Raw genomic sequence first — 22328 nt, forward strand, 5'->3', positions numbered from 1 at the left:
TTACAATCTTTGGCGTGAGTTCAAACTGAGCGAGGCCCAGGCTAGTCTGGTTGCTGGAGGGAGGATATTGCAGGGTTGGAAGGATCCAGAGCCTCCTGTGTTTAGACTCTGGGTCAGTGACGTCATGTATTACACAGCTGGAACCAAATCAGATACACAACAAAAGGCTCGAATTAAAAAATTGCACCACGTTTCGGATCCTTTTCTTGCCTATTTTCAAAAGGCGGATGCAGTTGAAATTGTATAACTGTATACTAATAATTTGTAAGGAAAGCCTCCTGTAGATCAGTTAATTACACGACATTTTGATGTATTTTATTGGCAGTGATTATTGTCAGTGTTATTATTGTATTTGTGCTTCCTTTCACAAATGTTTTATGTTGACTGTGGGGTTCGGGGAGGGAAAAATCATAGGTGATTTCCAATATAACATTGTTTAACTGGATCTTGAATAAACAAACCTTGTTTGAAATGTTAATGTGGCTGTTTTGTTTTCTTTCTCCTTCTTAGAATCCCCTTGTGACGTCAGCAGGACGTGGTGTGAACTCACCGACCGTCAGCCGGACCAAAGCAGGACGAAGTGGTACAGAAGTTGTTCTCGCCACTTCCATCAACTTTCATTGTCACGGACCAGAAACCGAACCTGCTCTCCATCCATTACGTCGTCCAACAGTCTATTTTAGACTGTTAGCCCTCATGATATATGCAAATATATGGATCAGCTAAAATTAGAATCAGATTCTACATCATACACAAGGCTTTGTGGTTTTTTTTTTTTGTCCTCCTTCACATGGTCTCTAAAATCCTCAGAGAGAAAATCTGCAGCATTTTTGATTGCGCTGCATTATATCCTCTTTGCTTACTTTAGATTTTTCTCCGGGGGGGGGGGGGGGGGGGGGCACTTAGCTTGTTGCAGCATGTTTACTGAATTCAGATGCCTGCAGATTAACTTGCTGCTCTAATGAACATTGCTTTTAAAAAAAAACCAAAAAAACATTGTGTCGGGCATCGAAATAACGAGCTCAAGCGAAGCTAAAATCTGGAAACGTGATCCTTTCCTTTGGAGTTTGGCACTATCGGGCAAAATGTCTGCGAACATATGCTTTACTCGATAAAACATGGCCACGGGCGGGATTTATTATTGTTTAACAGCATTAAAAATTGGAAAATGAGAAGAAAAATGGTGTGAAATCTGGTGATTCCTTCAGCAGTAACTGCTATTTTGCACATTGCGGGCGGCTCCTGGAGGCCACGGCAATTTAACGCCGACTCTTTCCCCGTCTGAAGTGACATTTTCTTAAGCGTCAGCTGTGCGGCGGCAGTCAGAAGAGCAACGGCATAAATATATTCAGAGTAAACACATAAACTGCACGAAACAACACGGCGAGCGAAATGTTCCTACATTAGAAAATACCGGCGTATAGTTGTCATAACAACCTAAAGATTTACAGTTGAAGGTCTAACATTTGGCAGATTTCCCAGCAGGGTTCCTGCAGTCTCAAACTGGAATCTAAATGAGGTGCGCTATTCTTCTACGGCGAGTGTTTTTGTACTCCTACGTTTAGAACTGCCCATTTCGATCATGCATGAGTCAGAGGATTCTATCAACTGGCAAAAAAATAATAATAAAAAAAAAAAAAAATAAGATGAGGGTGAATAATAAAATTCGATAACTAATTTAGAGTTTGCGAGATTAGAGGATGTTCTAACTTTAGAAAATACTGCAAGTTGGCTCATTTGGAGACAGTAGGCGGAAGTGTGTGTGTGTGTGTGTGTGTGTGTGTGTGTGTGTGTGTGTGTGTGTGTGTGTGTGTGTGTGTGTGTGTCTCTGTGTGTGTGTGTGTGTGTGTGTGTGTGTGTGTGTGTGTGTGTGTGTGTGTGTGTGTGTGTGTGTGTGTGTGTGTGTGTGTGTGTGTGTGTGTGTGTGTGTGTGTGTGTGTGTGTGTGTGTGTGTGTGTGTGTGTGTGTGTGTGTGTGTGTGTGTGTGTGTGTGTGTGTGTGTGTGTGTGTGTGTGTGTGTGTGTGTGTGTACCAACTTGAATGAGTTGCTGGTGCGCCACGTTTCCGCAGTAGAAGGTCTGCTGGTTGTCCACGAAGCCCGGGAGCTCCGTCTCCTCCACTTCCTCTCCGCTCAGCATCAGCACTCTGCGGGTGGAGCGGGGAGAAACACACACACACACACTCTTGAGATAAGATTCCCTCCCCCCCCACCCCCCCGCATCCACGATCCACTCTCTGCTTATCTGGCAAACAACTCACCGTGTCTGACCCACAAAAGACAGCACCAGCATGTCATCCGTCTCCCTGCCTGCCTCTGAGCGCAGCGGCCACAAGCCTGGAAGACAATCCAGGAGAGGGTGTTTAAAAAAAAAAAAAAAAAAAAAAGGAGGAAGAAAAGTTAACTTTCTGCACTTTCTCCACTGAGATAGAGACGGAACGGCGCCAGATTATAATCCTTTTAACTATTCCATCTGTCAAATGTTAGCATGTGGAAGCCGGGGCTCCCTCTCTCCGAGAGCCATTGATTAGCTGATGGGATAATTACCTCTCGTGAAGAGGCGGCGGCGGCGGCGGCGGCCGAGACTTCCAGGGCAGCGGTGGTCAATAAAACAAGAGCGAGCAGACCTGAACTGGCCCGTGTGCCTCGTTGAAGCGCGAGAGGAGGGCCCTCTGAGAGGAACCTCATTTTCGGGGATTAAGAGGTCTCTGCTGTGTTAAGAGCTGATGGGATTCTACCACTTGGCTGTTTACGATGGCAGACACGCCTCAGCTCTTTAAAACAAACGTGACCTTTTTTTAGAAACATGAGCCTGTTGAATGCTAAGAGATGTACGCCATTATTTTGGAAGAAGAGTCGTGGACCAGCAGATGTTGTCAAGCCTCCCATTGGAGAAGATCAGCGGTGTGTTGAAGGGCAGACGGAATGTTTCTGGGAGTTTCATGTTGTATGTTAAAGACCTTTGAGCGTGAGGAATAGTGTGATGTTCACTTTACCATTGTTACTTCTTTCTGAACGGGCAGTGCGATTTGTTTTTTGTTTTGTTGTTGTGTGTTGTGCTATAAAAATCATTATTATTACTGATATATATATTACTATTGCTACCATTATTAGTAGTACTATATACGAGTATTATACACTATTACACATTGTTATTATCTGTATTATTGTTATTATTATATAATGCCTACTTCTAATGGCTAATTTATTATTTATCTTGCTTTTATCTCCTGCTCATTTCTAAGTGCCCATGTTCCGTTCTGTGTTTTACTTTATGTCTTATACCCAGATATTTTTAGATTTTTATTACTATTCTATTGTATTTTATAATATTCGTATGTACCAGATTGCTGCAACAAAACAATTTCCCTTCGGGGATGAATAAAGTAATTATCTATCTAAAATTAATAAAAACTGTTTTGGGAAAAAAAAAAAAAGTGACCTTTTGGCGTTTTCCCTGCTCTTTTTCAGAGTACTGTAGCGGCGCCGACGCCCCGCCGACGCCCGAACCATCTGCTGGCGCTCGGGCGCACTGCGACCGGGCGAGGCTGGCAGATGTTCGGGCCGAGACGGCGGCGGCGATGTCGAATCCGCAGAGGATTACGGTCCAGATGAAGTCAGAGCGGTTGAGGGAGGGAGGGAGGGGAGTGGGCGAGAGACACACAACACACACACCTTTTATTCCCGGCAGGTCAATGCTGGCGTGCTCGTGAATCCCAATGCCGTTGCGGATGATCCGAAGAGAGCCTTCTTTGAATGCGCCGGAGCAAGTCACCAGCTGGAAGCACAAAGAGTTACACAACACCGTCAGCTCCCGCCACTTTCCTCTGCGATTGATCTGGAACCGTTTTATTATTCTAATTCCCGTCGAGTCATATTCTCTGCTGCTGCTTGAAGGATGACCTCATCATCATAGTTCGACCGGTTATCTACGACGGCTGGTGTTCAGCAACCCACACGCCACATTTCTCTTAAATTCTCGGAGAACTCTGAATAGCCACTCCATTAAACAGCACAACCTCATTAATCTTGTTACTTTATTAACTTTGCAGCCTTATTTCAAAACGGCTCCATTAACTTTTTGTTTTCTTTCTATGTCGCTTCTATCTTGCTCTCTATTAAAAAAAAAAACTAAACTGAAAATAAAAAGGTTTTTTACGCGACCTTTTCAAGTTCAATTGCGTTTTGGGTTCTCGTCTTGGGGTTGATTTGAAAACGGCTTCCGATGTGGGACTTGTCAAAAACACTCCGACTCGATGGAAACGCGGGGAAAAGTCACACGACAGTGTTTCAGTTCAGGGTCATGCCCAAGACGCAACGTTTTTCAGTTCTCACTTGAAAAAGCTGCATAAACAGACCCTGAGAGAATTTTCCAGGCTTACAATGGTGAAATGTGTGATTTTTCATTTATACCACGAGAAAAAGAGGTTTGATGGTGCGATTTTGCATGTTTGTACTGAGACTTTCGGGTTAAACCTCCGATTGAGCTCCACAGAGAGTTAAAGTAATATTGTTCATAGCGTAGAAACTGTGTGGACGCTGAGGACGAGAGACAGAGACAGAGACAGAGACAGAGAGAGAGAGAGAGAGAGAGAGAGAGAGAGAGCTAAACTCTGGCAGATTCAGAAACAAAAGTCTAATGGGGCACAAAACGTGTGCAGTCAGGCGCTCCCACTGTGTTTACTTCCAAATGAAGTGATTTAAATAATCGGGCCAAATGTTGCAGCATTGCTTTCACGTTTCAGAGCTCTCCGTAATTAACACATTATCAAAGTTATCACAATCGATGATTTCGCCTCTTTTTGTTTCTCTACTAAACAGTTTCAGGAGGAAAGGAGGGGGGGGGGGGGGGGGGGTTATTAATGCAGAGCTCACTGCTTACATGAGGACAGCTGGAAAACAATAAATTGTTGAAATAGGTGTGAAGTGGCTCCAGTAAACACTTTCATGTGACAAATTATTTATTTCCAGACTTTTGCAGTCACAAGTCAACAGCTTGTCTGTCCTTTTTGAACACAGTGGCATGTGTGCTTATATAAGTGACGTCCATTAACAGTTTGCATTTTTCCTGCTTCGGGAGGGTAAGAGATCTTAAAGAATGACTAGAGAGAGAGAGAGAGGGAGAGACAGAGAGAGAGAGCGAGAGAGACAGAGAGAGGGAGAGAGTGAGAGAGAGAGAGACAGACACAGAGAGAGAGAGGGAGAGAGTGAGAGAGAGAGAGACAGACACAGAGAGAGAGAGAGAGACAGACACAGACAGAGAGAGAGAGAGACAGACACAGAGAGAGAGAGAGGGAGAGAGAGTGAGAGAGAGAGACAGACACAGAGAGAGAGAGAGAGACAGACACAGACAGAGAGAGAGAGAGAGACAGACACAGAGAGCGAGAGAGAGAGAGAGAGAGAGACAGACAGAGAGAGAGGGAGAGAGAGAGAGTGAGAGAGAGAGACAGACAGACAGACAGACACACAGAGAGAGAGAGAGAGAGGGACAGTGAGAGACAGAGACAGAGACAGACAGAGAGAGACAGAGAGACACAGAGAGAGAGAGAGAGAGCGAGACAGAGAAAGACAGAGAGAGAAACAGAGAGAGAGCGAGAGAGAGAGAGAGAGAGAGAGAGAGAGGGAGGGAGGGACACTGGAAGACAAACTGAGGATCTCACACTCACCAAGCAGTGGAACACTAAAGCAATCTCCTCCACTGCCTGACCCGCACACACTGGTTCCTGACTATTCTCACACAGAACAGAGGAAACCATCCGTCACATGTTCATTATTTGTGTTTCTGCTCCTCAGATGACAGCGGCATCAACAACGTGGCCCCCGGGCGCCGCCTCCGGGTGGCCGAGGTGGGAGTCGCCAAGCACACAGATGAAGCCTAAATCGCTCCTTCGCCTTTCAAAATGAGAACAAGATTATCGTCGTGGGATCACGTTAAACCATCTATTTTGAAGTATGAGCCGCCACAAATCTCTTCCGAGTCCTGATTGAGCCCGTCGTTGCCTCACGCGAAAGCGCCTGATGAAAAATACCGACCGTCGAGTGTCTCGCATTTTTTTGCGCCGCCTCTTCGACACACCGGAAATGCAAAAGCCTGAACGACAGCCATCGCTTCTTTTGTACAATCTTAGCGACAGTCATCGTGGTACAACTTCACGAGAGGAAGTGCCGGGGGTCGTTTATGGCGCCACAGAGACGAGGCCTCTGCAGCCTCTTGGAGGAATCGTCATTACAAACATGGCGGCGCCGAGGTCCAACAGCCTGAAGGTAAATAAAGCTGGTGTGTGCAGTGCTGTGTTATTTGTTCATCCAGTCACGGTGCACTAACAGGATTAATACAAGAGCCCACATAATCACTGCTCCCACCACCTGCCACACAACAGCTTCATCCTAATGGAAATAGCCACCATCAACCTGGCAACCCACCCACCTCCCTTCCAGCATGTTCTGAAATTCCCCCTCGCGTGTCGGCAAGGCTCTCGGGGGGGGATCCTCCTAATCTCCACACGATGTGTTTGAGGACTTGTTATCAGTCACAAATCCCAGCGTGGTTTCAAGTCCATGAATAGAATCATTTCACAGCTTTCAGTGCCGTCGTGTTGGAGGTCCAGTCATTCCCCGCATCGATCCCCTCGTGTCTCTGCTGTCCCGGAATGTCTCCATCTCCAACAAACGGGCCGAACCCTCTGCGGACTCCCAGTAAATTGGCAAATTAAAAACAATTGAGGTTTGGTTGAGCTCCGGACCTGGAACACAGTCTCATGTTTGCACCCAGGAGAGGCGCTACAGCCAGCGGGTGGACCGCTGCCCCTGGTACCACGTCAAGAACCCCGAGGCCAACAAAACCTTCTGCACCGTGTCCCCAGTCTTACAACTCGGTTTACCCTCCCCCAGAAAACTCCTTCTTCTGTCCTCTTGTGTTGAAACAAGCAGCTGCATGCTCTGATCATGAGAAACGGATTCAAGAACATGGCAGGAAAACATTTTTTGAGGTGAAAGAGTCAAACAGACTTACCGTATCTTCAGGACTAGAGGTCCTGAAGATACACATGTGCCATAGGTGGTTTTTGTTGCTTATGGATCCCAACAGTTCTTGAGACAGTTTAAAAAGTTCAGCATTGAACAGAGAATGACAACTTATCCTGAGTTGATGTGTGGGGCACTGGTTTAAGCTCTGTGGGGGATTATCCCGCCTCGCTTTGATAACTCCTTTTAAAGCCCTAAAATGTCACTGTTTGGTGGGATTTTATAATGAAAACTTAGTGGAATATGGAACAAATTAACATTTGCAGGTTCTTCCATTTATCTGCCATGTCTACTGTTAAAACAATATACATGCATATATAATACACGCACATTAATTCTTCATCTTTTTCAAGATCAAAATGAATTTTTTTTATCCGATTCAAAGATTTTATCCGCAGTGGCCGACAGGTGTTGTCGACCTTCGCTATAGACTGCTCACGGGGGGATAAACAAAGTTGTCTGAAGAAAACCCAACAACCTTGTGGACACTTCATATTTGGGCATGTCATTAACATGCAGGGGTTACATCACGCCGTCTTCAAAATGCAAAGTGCGGCAGCCACTGTAGGTAAACAAACCCCCGAGTACACACTGAGTGAGGATGATGGATTGTTGGAGTACATGCAGACAGGAAGCGACTGCAGCAAGGTCTTCACTGCCAGTTTTAAAGGGTGTAAATATTATTAGAGGAAAGTACATGCGCTGCGAGCAGCCTGTTTTGCAGTCAAACAAGAGAAGCCAATCTGAGCTGCTGTACAAGAGTTGCATTTTAACATCAGATGTAACTGCGGTGCTACTATATCACGTTTTCCCGCCAGGCTCCATGCCGCATGCTAATGTCTGCTGCACTGAGGCCAAAGGCAGGAGGAGAGAGACGATCATCCAGACTGCTGATAAAAACTCTCCCGGATGCTCCGGCCAGTGGCAGATTTCTACTCGGCTGCGTGGCGTGCTTAATTATGCCAAGAAAAACAGGGTTTGGCGTGAATGGAGACGCCCTGCAGGCTGCGACGAAGACGAGGATAAAGACGGAGAACACAGACGTCGGCCGCCAAGTGGATCCAGTGGCTGTTGGGCGGGTTTTCACTAATCACCGTGTCATGTGGACACCCGCTGGCAAACACCCAGGAAACCTTTTATTCCCTCCCCACCACTTGCTCTTCTCACGTCAGTGTGACACGGACTGTTTTTTTCTCCCTGTTATTGGGAAAGAGCTCTGTCGGAGGAGGGATGTGGGTGTTTACCTGGCCCTGGCCTTGCCTCTCCAGGTCCACCACACACATGTCCACGATGGGACCCAGGTTGGTGAACGTCTCCATCACTGCCACGTACGAGCCCTGGTCGTTGCTGTCCACGTTGAGCTGCGGAGGAGAAACACCTTGACGTCACACCTCACGTCTCAAACACTTACAGTACAATAGAAAAACACCAACTACAATCTTTTTGACTTTATCCTTTCTGTCTTATCATATGAGACATTTAATCCTTGGAAAAAGAAACCTCCGCCCATAATTGTCACAATTAAATTTCAAGAAACGTTTTAAGTTTGTGTGTAGAAATGCCTGAAAACGTAACAGAATGTTTTGTTTAAAATCAGATTCTAAACATCTAGATGCACCTGTAGGACATTTTCTGTCTCTGGAGACTTTCTGTCAAAACAAACCAGAATAATTTAGGAATATTCAACTTAACAACAGTGATGTCATTGTGTCATCTTTATGCGAGTCTGTCAAGTAGTTACACATCAACTGCAATGCCACTTTACACCACCAGATGGTGGAGTGAGACACGTTGTTTGCAGCCAATGAGAGAGGAAGTTTGAGCTGGTGAATTGAAAACGACTAAAACTGCTTCTTCAAAACTGAGATCCTGAATAAGAGCAGTTCTTCACCAACTCCAAGTAGGACAAAAGTGGCACTACAGAGACGTTACATTTTGTGGCTGGAAGCTTTATTAACAAAATATTAGGTTTTAATGTTCTGGAATAAATTCTTCCTGCGATTCTTTTTCAACAGACTCTCCAACTCTTGTTTTTAATCGGTGGATTATTGAAATAAATAAACCAACCTCCTGTGGCAAGCTTTCACGGGATCTTTATTCGTCTCTGGCCACTTGAGTGAGCAGAGCTTAATTAACGTCGCCGTGACACTTGTAAACGAAAGCACAGATTTAAATGGTATTTCCCATGTAATTAACATTCAAAGTCTCACTTGATTAAAATGTCTGCGTACAAGAGCAACCTGCCTGAGATAATTAGAGGTAATTAAGTCAAATATCACCGGGCTTGAAAAATTAAGAGCGTGCGGCGGGCCGACGAGCCGTCAACGTCCACCTGAGGACACTTTCTGTGAAACACTAACAAACAAGGAGACGCTCAACTTTCTATCCCAAATGTCAGCGGGAGCAACGGCTTGGCTTTGGGTTTGAGGCTCCAGGGATCAGCAGCAGGAAACACAGAATCCAGTTATGATGGTTGAAAACAAAACATGAAGACTTGAGATATTTAGAATTTTAAAAAAAGCATTTAACTAGAAGGAGAAGATTATGTTTATATTTTCAAAAACATTTTCATCAAATCACTTTTGACAGCCGGAACGTTTCACGGTGAACTTCTAACCGTGTGTTTTAAAGCCTAACGGACTGTTGAGGTTTCGGCATTTTCATTTCAGAAAAACTTTTACGTGGCAACGTTTTGAAAACGACGTCCGTTTACATCAGGGGTGTCAAACATGCGGCCCGGGGGCCAGAAGCGGCCCGCCAGACGATCTAATCCGGCCGCCATGTGATATTTTTATTTTTTTTTAAGTATAAAAATGAAAACTGACAGAGGCTGATCTAAAAACACTCGATTCTCAAAAAATGACATTCAAAACCGTCCTTGGTCAGAATTTGACTCCCGACATTAATGCATCTGTGGAGGTCACATGACGCAATGCCTTTCACAATAAAACGAGTCCAACTTATGTGAAGTGATACTTTAGACACGTAAAGTCAAAAAAATTTCCAGATGATGACAAATTGTTTTAATCCTGAATAAAAATACAATATACCAGACACAGATGACTGAGGGGTTTTTTGTGTGTGTTTTTTTTTTTTGCAAATATAATATCTGATTTCCTTTAATATGTATATTTCAGAATAGACTGGCAAATTCTTGCAGTTACAAAAGAATCAAAAGAAGGAAAGACTTTGCATTTGTCCATATCTGCAGTTTAATATATTACGTTTGACTTGTTGGCCCTCCAGAGGTCAGATCAGGTGGATGTGGCCCCTCAACTAAAATCAGTTTGACCCCCCTGGTTTACATGGAACCGCGGGTCATTTTATCCACAGCTCCATGGATAAAATGACAAACGGAGCCCCAAGATGCTCCCAAAGTTCTCCACTTCCTCCCGTCTTACCTTGACGAGCTGCGAGTCTCCCAGTCTGGAGCCCACAAACACCACGCCGTTGTCCAAGTAGGTCAAACACTCGGCGATAGACGTCTGTCAGTGGAGAAAAACACAAACGTATCAGGATCCCAGGACAGAATCATAATCAATAAACTATTTGTACTGCTTTGCTTCATGAAAGAAAACTACAAGAGAGGAATGCATTTTAAAACAAGCAGAATACAGTTCAGTTTAATTAAAAAATAAAGTATTAAAAAGGGTTTTTGACAGAGGCTCGTCAGAGTTTTGCTGAATTTAACACAATCTACTTAGATAGATAGACGGATAAATACTTTATTCATCCCCGTGGGGAAATTCACTTGCTCTTTGACAGAAGTTGTGATTCTGTTGAGTGGGCACTACATATATATATATATATATCTAATATTACAATACAATACAGCCCAAATCCATCTCCAGTGAACTCGGCTGGTAAAATAAGGTTTGAACAAAGATGAAGAGCCTGAGTATCGAGCTGTGGGGCGACTTTGTGGAACAGTCTGGAGACTGAAATAAAACAACGTGCAAATATAAATCCGTTTTAAAAAAAAAGGTGGAAAAAAATATTTTTGAACGAGGATATAGAAGAGGAAGTATGTCTATAAATAGATTGTAACTAAGTATATGGTATTTATTTATTTATGGGGATAGTTTTACATCTACATATACGTATAAGGATATGTATGAAATGTGCATATATTGATATAGCTGTATTATGTAATTATAAGGATATCTGTGTACAAACTAAAGAATAGATAATAAGGGGTGGGAAATTTTAAAAACTTTTGTACTTCTTCCCACTTCTTTTTCGAACAATGTTTTGTTATGTATCGACTATGTTTATTTATTATTTTACTTTTTCTTTCTTTTGTATGTACAAATAGTTACTTTTTTATATATACATGTTCAAAATGGAAAAATCCATTCATTCATTCACGAGTGCCATAATATTATTTAAATTCAAATTTTTTCGTGACGCAGAGTGTACGTGATTAAAAGGAGTTGATGTTTTAGCAAAACTCCACAATCACTCAGGAAAACGGCCCACGGGCCTGATGTTTGACGCCCGTGTGAACAAGTGAGCATTTTCAGAGTTATGTTGGATTTGAATGAAGTCAAATCAACTCGCTGCTCCTGGAATGACAGTTTCAAGGTTTTATTGGGGGGGAAATGTAACCGAGTAAAACATTTTCTTCAATGTGTTGAATAATAACAGTAAAAGAAGATTTTAGTTTTACCATTTAATGTCCGAAGGTAGTCTTTTAAATCCCAGTATTAATTCCCCCCGGCTAGAAAATATCATTTTGTGGTGCATCCAGACAAAAGACTTTTACAATAATGGAATAAGAATGATTAAAAAAAAAACAAAAAATACAAATCTCACAAAGCCAGAATTAATTTACTTAGTTTTGCATTTTTATTTGAAAGCTCTTGTTGTAGATTTGTTTTCTGTCAATCACCCCGTGAATATAACTGTCAATCTCGTCCACAATTACGTGGAAACATTTCAAAGTACTTTGGTTTCTGCTCTGCTTCCAATTTCCATCCACATTAAGTCACATAATGCAAAGGTTAAAAAGAAACAACAGCTACGAGGAAACCTCACATAAGCCTGGAACGGTGATGAAATACGCTTCTGTAGGCACAAACATTTTATATATTAATTGGTTTTGACAACAGGTGAGCGTCTTCTCGGCTGGAGAACAGATCTGGTTCTGTTGTTTTTCCCTTTTGATTGATTAGCGTTCAAATAATCAAGTACGAGGCGTCACGTGGGGCTCGGGGAAGTACGTACTTGTTAAACACAACCTTCTACTTACTTTATTAGTAAATGAAATAATAATTGACTCGATAAAGAGTTCTGGCCTCAAAGTCATGCTGTCAGGGTGAATTTGTAAAAACATGCGTGATGAAGTTACTGGTCGCGTTTCATTAAAATTGGCTTTATGTTGAGATTGTAGTCGTTCTTGGTAGTAATTGGGTTTGTGAACAGGGAGACGTGTTCGTCACGTGTACTCTGCGCCACAACAAACACCAACTTCAGAGTTTCAGGATAATTATGGCACTATTTCACCATCGAGGTGAAGTTGGGTTGTGTGTGAACTCACTCACCTGTGCTCAATGTTAAACGATCAGCTTTTGGTGAATACGAAGGTAGAACGAGACGAAGCCGTCTTTTAGCTCAGCGGACTGGTCCACAAAGAGAGAATATAAAGTTTTACTTTGAAACTATAAAAACTCTGGAATTCTGCTCGTCGGAATTTACGGCAGAACGCGGCAGATTTTCGAAGTTGTTGTAGAAAACAATTTCAAAGAAAAGAACTGCAGGTGGACGACTGCGTGACGCAGACGTGTGAACAGGTTTGTACATTCAGTTGCTATAGAAAGACGATGAATGGCGGTTTCGCCGTCTTGACGTTTCATTGCAGACTTGCAGTGAAACTCCAGTCGTTTGAGAAGCAATCTGTGTCTGCTCCGTCTGTTTGTTCCTCCCTCAGACAACTTTTACCTTCCTGCACTTTGTGGCGAGTCATTAGAGGAGAGTGCTGCAGACCGGGAGGCCGCCTGCCTTGGAGATTTTTGCTTCGCGGTATTGAAATACAGCCATTATTGTCTAAATCAACTTTAAAGGGATAAGTGACACCCTGGCAAGCCAGCGCCAAAGAGGTGGGATCATTTTTTCTCATCTTGTGTTCAAGTGCCGACAGATCCATTAGTTCCTGTCGGGCACATAAACCATTAAGAAGTCGATAGTCACAAAAGGGAGGCGCTTGAGGTGGCGAGAGGAGAGGAAAAAAAAGGAGGCAGCGGGAGAATCAACAGCCGGTGGAGTCGCGCCGGAGGAAAAGGCAAGGTGGATAAGCAGAGAGAAGTCAAGACGGGGAGGAAGATAAATGTGGCACCTCTCCCAGCAGCTCCACGTGGAGGTCCTTGAGCGCCACGGTGCCGTCCATTAGCTCCTCCTTCTCCAGCAGCAGCATGAACAGGCGTCCCTCCATGTCCCCCAGCAGGTAGCGGGAGCCGTTGGGGTCCACGCGGTTGTGGCAAACAATGGTGCATTGCTGCAACAGAGAGTGGGAACGCAAACAAATCTTTAAAGCGGGTGGGGGGGGGGGGACGACCTCCCCGGCGGACGCTTAACAGCTCTTTGGTCTCAACCTGTAACAAAGTCTTCATCCTCGCCGTGTGCATTAATTACACTGCATGAAAACGTCAAGCCGCGGCCATAAAAGCCCCCCAGGACGTTTGCTTTATAACAAGGCCGGGCGAAAACACATTCCTCTGGGTGCCCGGCCGGCCGTATACGACAAAGACAAGAAAACAAAGAGTTTCTCACAGTCTTGTTTGTTTTTTTGTTCCTACAAATTTGTGTTGCAAAAGTAACGTTACATCAACCTGTCGTCCATCCATCAAACTGAGACGCTTCCTCTTCTCTGCAGCCTTCAATCTATCCCCACGTGTGCATTTTTGTGCTACCCATGCACGCGTCGCGCTCAGCATGTTCATGCACGCGGACCAACAAGTGTGTTTATGTGCGCACAAGTCTCATTATGCACACCCAGATTTCATTACACGCCTGCACGACGACGACAATAGCAGTGATCGCATGCGAGTCTGTTTGGACGCGCACAAATCTCATCACGCACGCCACGTGCAATCTCTGTGCACACGTACGCAAAAAATCTCATTACGCCCATGTGCAGCAAAAAAGAAAAGTCTTGTTACGCGCACGAAACATCACATTACTCACACTGCACACAATTCTCATGATGCACACAGATGTCATGCACACACATTTATTACATGGCTACAAGACCCATTATGCAGACACACAGAACGAGTCATGTTGCTGCTATATGAACCGCACGTGTCCACGGGGTCGTCAATTTCTCGCTTCCCATTCATAGTCGATGGATTGTCTACCTCGCCGTCATTGTGGACCGCAGGGCAATCCCGGCGCGGCGCATTTCACGTCCAACCAATGTTATGCAAATGAGGCGACACTAGCGGCGGGAAAACTCCAGTAAAATGTAATAAATACAGAAAGCTTGTAACCGGGTCGCCATGTTGGTTCGGTTGTCAGGTGGAGGAACAAACTGGCCCCGAGTGACGCGCTTGTCCAATCGGGTGCAGCGCATAACTCAAGAACCGGTAGGTTTTAGGTAGACGCCACCTAGTGGCCCGCAGGTGACACGCCGACCTTACATGCCATTCTCAAATGCAATGGTTTTCATGTGGGGACACACACACACACCCACCCACACACACGTTTCTATGCGTTCTGGGGATTTGTATTCATTTCCTGAACTTCACTTCACCCTCACCACAGCCGGATCGTAAAACATGTCTCCGCCTCAATATCCATCCATTTCCCTCATGGGGACCTTAATTTCTGTTCCCGTGGTGATTTGTGTCCCCGCGAGTTCGTGTGCGATGACTTTTAGATGCGCGCCGGGAGAGAAGAAACACACGCATGCAAACACGCAGCGTTCAGCGCGGCCATCTTGCTCTGCAGTACTTGTTACTCAACTCCCTCGGCTCAGAAGAGATGTGATCGTGTGGCACACTGGTTTATCAAGCCTGCCGCGGCTTCCAATCGATCTTATCAGCAACATTTCTCGGACTTTGCAACACACGTTTCCTCAAAGAAAACTGCACAACTCTTCAAAAAAATTGAATAAAAGAGGATGCATTCAGCGAGTAGGAGCCGAGACACACGTGTTTCAATACTTTCATCTTGGACACAGCTCCATTTAGATACTGTCAGGGTCCTTCTCAGCTTTCAGCCGGCGCTTTCTCACACAACAAGAGCCTCACCAGGCTGGGCGACACAAACGCAAACACAAACACACACGAGAAACATCTTAGGGAGCTTTTGCCTGGAGTTGCTGGAGAGCCAGAATCTTCCTCCTGCACTCCAAACGGAGGAAAGGCTGCCCAGCTGGCCGGGATGGCATTTATGATTGGAACTGGCGTTGAACTCACGCAGTGCGACTCAGCCTGCGCCACTTTTCATTCAAAAGAAGACACTGTTATTGTCATTGTCTACTGTACGAGCCCAGTCAATTTCTCACATGATCGAGCCTTTACAAAACTCATTTTCGCAATCCTTCCTGACTGAGGCATTGCTTACATCTCTTGTCAAAACACGAGCCCACTTTTCCTTTCACAGCATCTCAAACCCCTGGCACTGCTCTCGACTCAAAAGGCAAGACAATTAGCCTGGTCGTTTCTACAAGGGGAGAGGCGGCCTGCCGGCCCACCGCAGGCCAATTTACACAAACCACTCTGCATAAACTTAAGACGCATAAAGTAAACTTTCCCGGTCTGCCGCGTCCCATATTAGCTTTGCACTCCACTGGCTTGAAATGACAATTTATTAATTAGCTGCCAGAAACGTCGCGATACAGCAGAAGAGACGCCGGTGTGTTTCTTTGACACTTGGAAGATTGGAATGTGTTTCATCTCAATACAAACTTCTACAACGGGGGTGTGGAACACCCGACGAGGCTGACGGAGCAACAGCATCGACTCCACATGGCTTTGGTTTGTGAGCACATGCATGCTGGGATCATGTTTTTACCAACATCAGCATCTGGTCACACTGATATACTTGATATATCAGTGTGCATATACACTGATATACTAGCTGCTCTTTAACTGTTCTGACCATTGTGGACTCCTTTTTGAAAACTGGCGCATTCGCTCAGAATCGTCCGTCTCAATGCAAACAAGGAAAACGCGGCGTCCTGCACATATTCGCTGCAGTTGAAGCCGACACGTTTTTCTGCACGAGTAGATTGTAGTGCACGTTGAACCTCCGCTTACGTGACTTTTCAAGTGAAAACGCATCGATTTTGTGTTTTCGTTTGAGAAAAAGTTTTGTATTTGTAGAACAAGGGCGTTCATATGGACAGACGTCCAAGTTGAAATGTTAATATAGTGACGGTCAACTATAAAACTACCAAGTCTCAGGAGAATCTGGACACAAACATTATTATTGTCCATCTACTTGAGCATGAGCAGAACAAGTATTTACTACAGCAGTGGCGTGCAGGCACAGTGGCGATATTTCAGAAAACAAGTTTCTTCCTCTCATTTCCACAGAGGAATCAAGAGTGTTTTTAGAAAGTTGCGTTTCCTCGCCACATCCCAAGAGGATCTATATTTTTATATCTTCGTCAGTGAAGCTGTGCAGCAGCAAAGTAAAAGCTGCGACGTGAGAACAATCTGAAAGGTTCCCCAAACTGTGGTGGTGGAGAGCAGCCAGAGAGGAAAGTGTTTGTTAATTATAGAAGCAGGAGGCCATTTAGGAGCTCCTCTGGGCTCTGAGCTTTGTAAAACGCGAGCAGAGACCTCCACTTAATGTCGGTAACACGAACGGCGGCGGCGGCGGGAGGCCACAGTCATCATCACCGTGCCAGAACGTCACACTCAGAACGAAGACGCACAACTCGCCGACGTTTAGAGTAACAAAACATTGACGTGTTCACACGTTACAGTTTTACTGTGGCCATTTCATGCCGAGAGGATTGAGCAAACAACAGCATGCAAAAGGAGCAAAAACATCCTTTTTTACCACAACAAGATCACCAATTTGCTGCAATATTACACTGGAATCTATAAGTCACTCATGCAGAATGACAATGAGGGTGGGAATTGCTGCGGTGGCATGTTGGAGGAGTGCACCCCCACCCCAATGTCTCAGAAATGTCTTCTATAAATCGAAATAAAGCCGACCTCCCACCTCTCACACATTAAGAATCTTCCTCATAGAATTAACCAAACTCAAACAGAGACGTACATTTTCATCGAATGCAACTCAACTGATACAGCGGGAACATTAATTATAGTGCAGCATTTTAAGCTTATTTTATTCCAGTCAAAAATGAAGTAGAAAACCTTTGGATTGTGATAAAATGTCATTTTTTAAAACTATCTTCATCTTATTCTTTATTGCTGAGCCTTTGAAGATAAAAACATGTAAAATTGCATAAATTAAACATAAAAGCCCCTTTGTTTTTTATACAAATGGAACTGAAATCCAATGATCTGCCTTACACGCCGTCCTTACCTTGATAGTGGGTGGTGCAATGGCCAAGTATTTGTCTCCATTGTGGTAGGTGATGGATTCTTGTCCTATGATTATAGCTCCACCAAATGGCTCAGGAACTGAAATGCAAGCGCGGGAAAGAGTCAAGAGTGGAATCTGAACTATGTGCTGGGCTGGCGTTTTCTGTATTTAATACATGATGCAGCAGGTATATTATTACTGGATACTATTCGCTTAATGGCACAATCTGAATAAATCCAGTCGTCGCATCATAAATGGGTTTACTGTTGTTTATTCTTGATAATAAAATCGAGAGTTGCACCCTCTTCTCGACGACTACGGATCAATAAGTCATCAGCCTTCCAAAGGATCCGGCTCAATAGCTACCTGGGATGACCATGGAGGCTTCGGCCTCCACGTTCTCCTGTTTCCAGGGGCCTTTGTTGAACTCCTTCTCCCTCAGAGAGACCTCGTAGGTCTTCACGTGGCGTCCCTGCGGGTCCTACGACGCAGAAATAGTGAAAGAAGCCACAATGACAATCGGGAAAATAGTTTTGTAGGAGACGGAAGGCGACCTCAATCGATCTACTTGTTTTTTTAATTGGGCGGATGCACAAAAAGAGAGAAAATCCATTTTAAAAAAAAAGAGAGAAAGGAGAAGGGGAAAGGACATGAATGAAAAGGAGCTTCACAATGAAAGAGGTGTATTGATGGGGTTACCTGGTAGATGAAGCAGACTGTGGGGGCCTGGCAGCCGTACAGGAAGTGCACGTCGATGACCTGCAGCTCCTCCAGTCTGATGTTGAAGGCTTTGAGCTCGCGGTTGTCCCGGTCCAGAGGGATCACCTTGAACAGGCCGTCGTACAGCCGCAGCCCGATCATGCGGCACTCCGGGTCCACGATCCCAATGATCCCGGTTTCAGACGGACGTCCTATCCGATCCTGTGGGCGGAGCGTTTATTTAAAAACCAAATCGATCCGACACAGCGCTGTCATGGGGGGGGGGCAGTGGCGTCGCGGTTTAAACTCTCAGATCCTCGTGGAAATCAGCAGGAAGCTTTGTGAGCTTTGTTTGAAATGTGCCACAAGTCACGTAATGACCCTCAAAGAATGCGACGATTTTAAAAGTTGATTTACAAACTCACAGATGGTCAACAACCAGCAGCACCCACCAGTGGTGCAACACATTAAATAAATACATTTTAGCTTTTCTCCCGTTTCCATGGAAACCGGCATCGTGGTTTTTTTTCTTCTTCCCCAAAATCTTGCCGAAAAAACGTGAAACCTTTCTTAAGCAAAACCACTAAAACTAAACTGGATCATCTTTTTTGTTTACGTTTTTAAAAAGTGGGCTTTTACTCACGACTTTAATGTAAATTAGGATAAGTCCCTTTAAAATCCCCATTAAGTAAGGGAAAGTTGAATTGCGTGTTTGTTTCACTGCTACTCAAAAAATGTGACACTAATGTTTAAATCATAAACGTGTTCATTGTAGTAAATGGAACCTAAAGGCGGAGGCGTGTGGCTGCAGTTGGACCGACCTGCACGTTCCCGTGAGCGCGGGTGATGATGTCGATGCTCTCGCCGTTCTGTTTGTACTCCAGGATGCAGGCGTTGTATTTGGATGTGAGGATGAAGAGCAGGTCTTTACTCTCCCCCTGGAGAAAAGACAGGAAAAAAAACAACAACATGAATCAGCAAAAGATGATTTAAACATCAAACATCAGGCCTGTGGACCAAAACCAGCCTGCAAAGAGGCTCCGATTGAAATTTCTGTTTCCATAAAGTAGGTTTGGGTCTTTAAAATGTCTTGAAACAATTATTCAAGCATGAAGTGTGATACAAAGTGATACCGCAATGTTTTATCACCTAATTCCAAAAGTTTGTAATCATCAATCAATGATGGGAAAGTCTTTTTTCACCCTTCAGGCTCATCGAGTAATGACTTTAAAACTTAAGTTAGCCACAGAGTTCATTACACTCGTAGTGAGAGAGCTGGGTTAAAGTATAAACAGGTAAAAATGGAGATTGGGCGAAAAAAAAGAAGCACGAGTCAGCATCTATATGCTGATGACATCATTACTTACACATTTGTTCTCTTCCTGACTACTGCAACGCTTTAATAGCCTCCAACTTGCTTTTTATGCTCTCTATAGTTTTAAACACAAATACGACTACTATTTCAACAGAAATACTCCACGTCTGTCTAAACTGTCTCAGGTGTGTGTTGGTATGAATGGAAGAAGGTGAGAATAGTATAGGGTGGGAGGGTGGCTTAGAACAAAAATGAAATATTGCTTTGCGATAGAACCGATCTTTATTATGACCGTCAAACAACCCTGCTGTTTTGTTCCGTGCAAATCTCAATAAAGAAAATTTGAAAAAAAAGAAATGCGAATTAGAATTTTGCCTTGAGAAATTTTAGCAATCAAATACCTCGAATAGCTCGAATCGTTTCAGCCCTACTTCATGCACACAGACAAATTCACTGGTTTCATTTAATATATTAACAATCGGTGCTGAATTTCATCCTGGAATGTACACGAGTCGACGTGAATGTTCAAGTACAAGATGTAATAAGTTTGAGCCAAAAAAAGAGGCTTGAAGGTTTCTGTTGCTACCGTTCTAAAAGGCTGTATCTTTGTTTACATCTCATACTTCTTTCCCCAACTTGTTTTGCCATTATAGCCCCAAAGCATCCATTTGTTTCTGGCACCAGTGTCACACTGATCCTTTCATACTGCATTTCTGTTGGTTAGTCGGTTGACGAAGGTTGAAGCAGCAGTGGCCCTGTCAGATGATCGCTCCAGATTTGTGACGCTGTCAGACTTGTATCACAAGTCTGACAGCGTCTTTCAGTCGCAGGACCATAACTACAGCCATCCTTGAACTGGTCAGTGCGATGAAGGACCACCCAATTCGGGGCCAAGACCAAAGATATCGCCACGATTCTCTCATGCTTGTTATCTTTCATCTGGGCCGTCCAAAAACGTGCATGGTGTGGAGCACCTTTAAAACCCGATAGTGACAATAAACCTGCTTCGATTCCAGTCTGGGAATCTTTTTGTGGTAAATTTGCATGTTCTCCCTGCGTATATACCATTTCCCTCACACAGCCCCCAAAACCGCCATTTGAAGTTTAATGAATAACTCCATATGTCCCACAGGTGGGAATGTGAGCGGGAGTGACTGACGAAGTTAGCAATCTACTGACGAAATATATATCCCGCACTGTTCGTCATGTTGCCGTCACAGCACGGAGCGCAGCCTTTTCATGCAAATAGTTCCTGAAATAAACGACTTTTTCCAGGATGCAGGGTACAAAGCCCACCAGAGTTGGATTCAAAGTAAATCAGCTAATCCTACCCAACATTGGCCTTGTTACCAACTGTACCTTTGGCCTGAAGAGCTCCATCACGGCAATTTTGCCGTACATGCCCACTTCCTTGACGGGCCGGAGTCCTTCCGCGGTGACCACATAGATCTCCAGCCGGGTGTTTTTGGCTATGAGCAGATTCAGATCTTCAGCCGAGGTGAAGTGACCTGCACAGACGTTGACGTGTTAATTGATGGACGAGTTTCACGTTTCGAGACAGAAATCTAACAGGTACAAGAACATTCACATGCTTTCACAGAGATACGAATGTGGGAAAGGTAACAAAGATCCACAGTATGGAATAATTGAATAATGCAATGCAATGTAAAGCGTCTTTGAGTGTCTCGAAAAGCGCTATATAAAACCAATGCATCATCATCATCACAAGTAAAATATAGTTATTAGATTGAACAGGCAGGAAGATGAATCAATACGTGCTAATTTGACATTTTCCCTATTTAGGGTGTTTGTATTATCGCTGACAATACAATATTGCTGGGCAGTAAAAACAGGATGTTAGAACCCTTTGTAGAAATCTCAATTTCAGAGACCTTTTTAAGTTAAAAAATGTCTGTTTTTAACACATTTTACTTGCCAGGCTTTGAAAAAAACACTGACAGGCAGAACGATGTTTCGGAAGTCTATTATAGTGGTTAACTCGCATAAAGTTTTCCTCTGCAGTCAGATGTTTAAGTAAATGGATAAACGTGCAGTTTCTTTCGGGGTGTTTACAAGAGAGGAGCTTTTAGGAGCTGTATCTGGGGAGAAACCGCGTTCCGCGTTATCCTTGATAAGCTGAATGGCACGACAGCCACAAACGTCACACACCAACAAGACGGACAGAACGCCTGAATGCTGGCGCGACGCTGTCGAAAGTTACTGGATGTGTGTGAAGTGACACGCATGGAGCAGAGGGAGCTTTATCCGGAGCAGTGAGCCGCAGCTAGCAGAGGCTACAGGCCCGTCCGGAGCTGCAGCGCGGGATCTCAGGCTAACAAGCACGCAGCTGGCTAATGTTGCTTTTACTGAAGAAAAAAAAAAAAAACCTCCAAAAACACAACACGTTTTTTTTACCTGTTATGCAGGCGTTGACCGCCGTGGGTTTCTGGGCTGTCACCACGTAGTTGTACGACATTTTCGACACCGATTAAAGACAAACACCAGTGCAGTGTTTTAATATCGCACAAGTGGAAAAATCATTGATATCAACACACTCCCGGAAGCCGTTAGCAGAGCCGTAGGGGGGGGCAATGAGGGCCGAGTGACAGTCAGGGCGCCCTCTGCGGCACGGAGAGGAACTGCATGTAATACTGAGCTAGATAGATAGATAGATATTTAGATAGATAGATAGATAGATAGATAGATAGATAGATAGATAGATAGATAGATAGATAGATAGATAGATAGATTGGACTGAACCTGCACTGCCAACACTGGTATTATTTT

General features: G+C 44.2%; 1 protein-coding gene across 1 annotated transcript in view; it reads right to left on the reverse strand.

The window, feature by feature from the left end:
- ddb1 (damage-specific DNA binding protein 1) overlaps nt 1-22090 on the reverse strand; it is a 66438-nt gene extending 44348 nt beyond the window's left edge. Inside the window, exons 1-12 of the mRNA XM_080496025.1 lie at nt 21957-22090; nt 20901-21049; nt 19048-19164; nt 18227-18448; nt 17894-18008; nt 17528-17625; nt 13356-13514; nt 10423-10506; nt 8266-8382; nt 3674-3776; nt 2260-2335; nt 2037-2145 (exon numbers count right to left, since the gene is read on the reverse strand). Of these exons, the coding sequence (XP_080352151.1) occupies nt 2037-2145; nt 2260-2335; nt 3674-3776; nt 8266-8382; nt 10423-10506; nt 13356-13514; nt 17528-17625; nt 17894-18008; nt 18227-18448; nt 19048-19164; nt 20901-21049; nt 21957-22017 (1410 nt within the window). The 5' untranslated portion in view covers nt 22018-22090. The remainder of the gene's footprint in view (nt 1-2036; nt 2146-2259; nt 2336-3673; nt 3777-8265; nt 8383-10422; nt 10507-13355; nt 13515-17527; nt 17626-17893; nt 18009-18226; nt 18449-19047; nt 19165-20900; nt 21050-21956) is intronic.
- Between the last annotated feature and the right edge of the window lie 238 nt (nt 22091-22328).

This window comes from Blennius ocellaris, assembly GCF_963422515.1.
Source record: "Blennius ocellaris genome assembly, chromosome: 1".
Classification (NCBI taxonomy): domain Eukaryota; kingdom Metazoa; phylum Chordata; class Actinopteri; order Blenniiformes; family Blenniidae; genus Blennius; species Blennius ocellaris.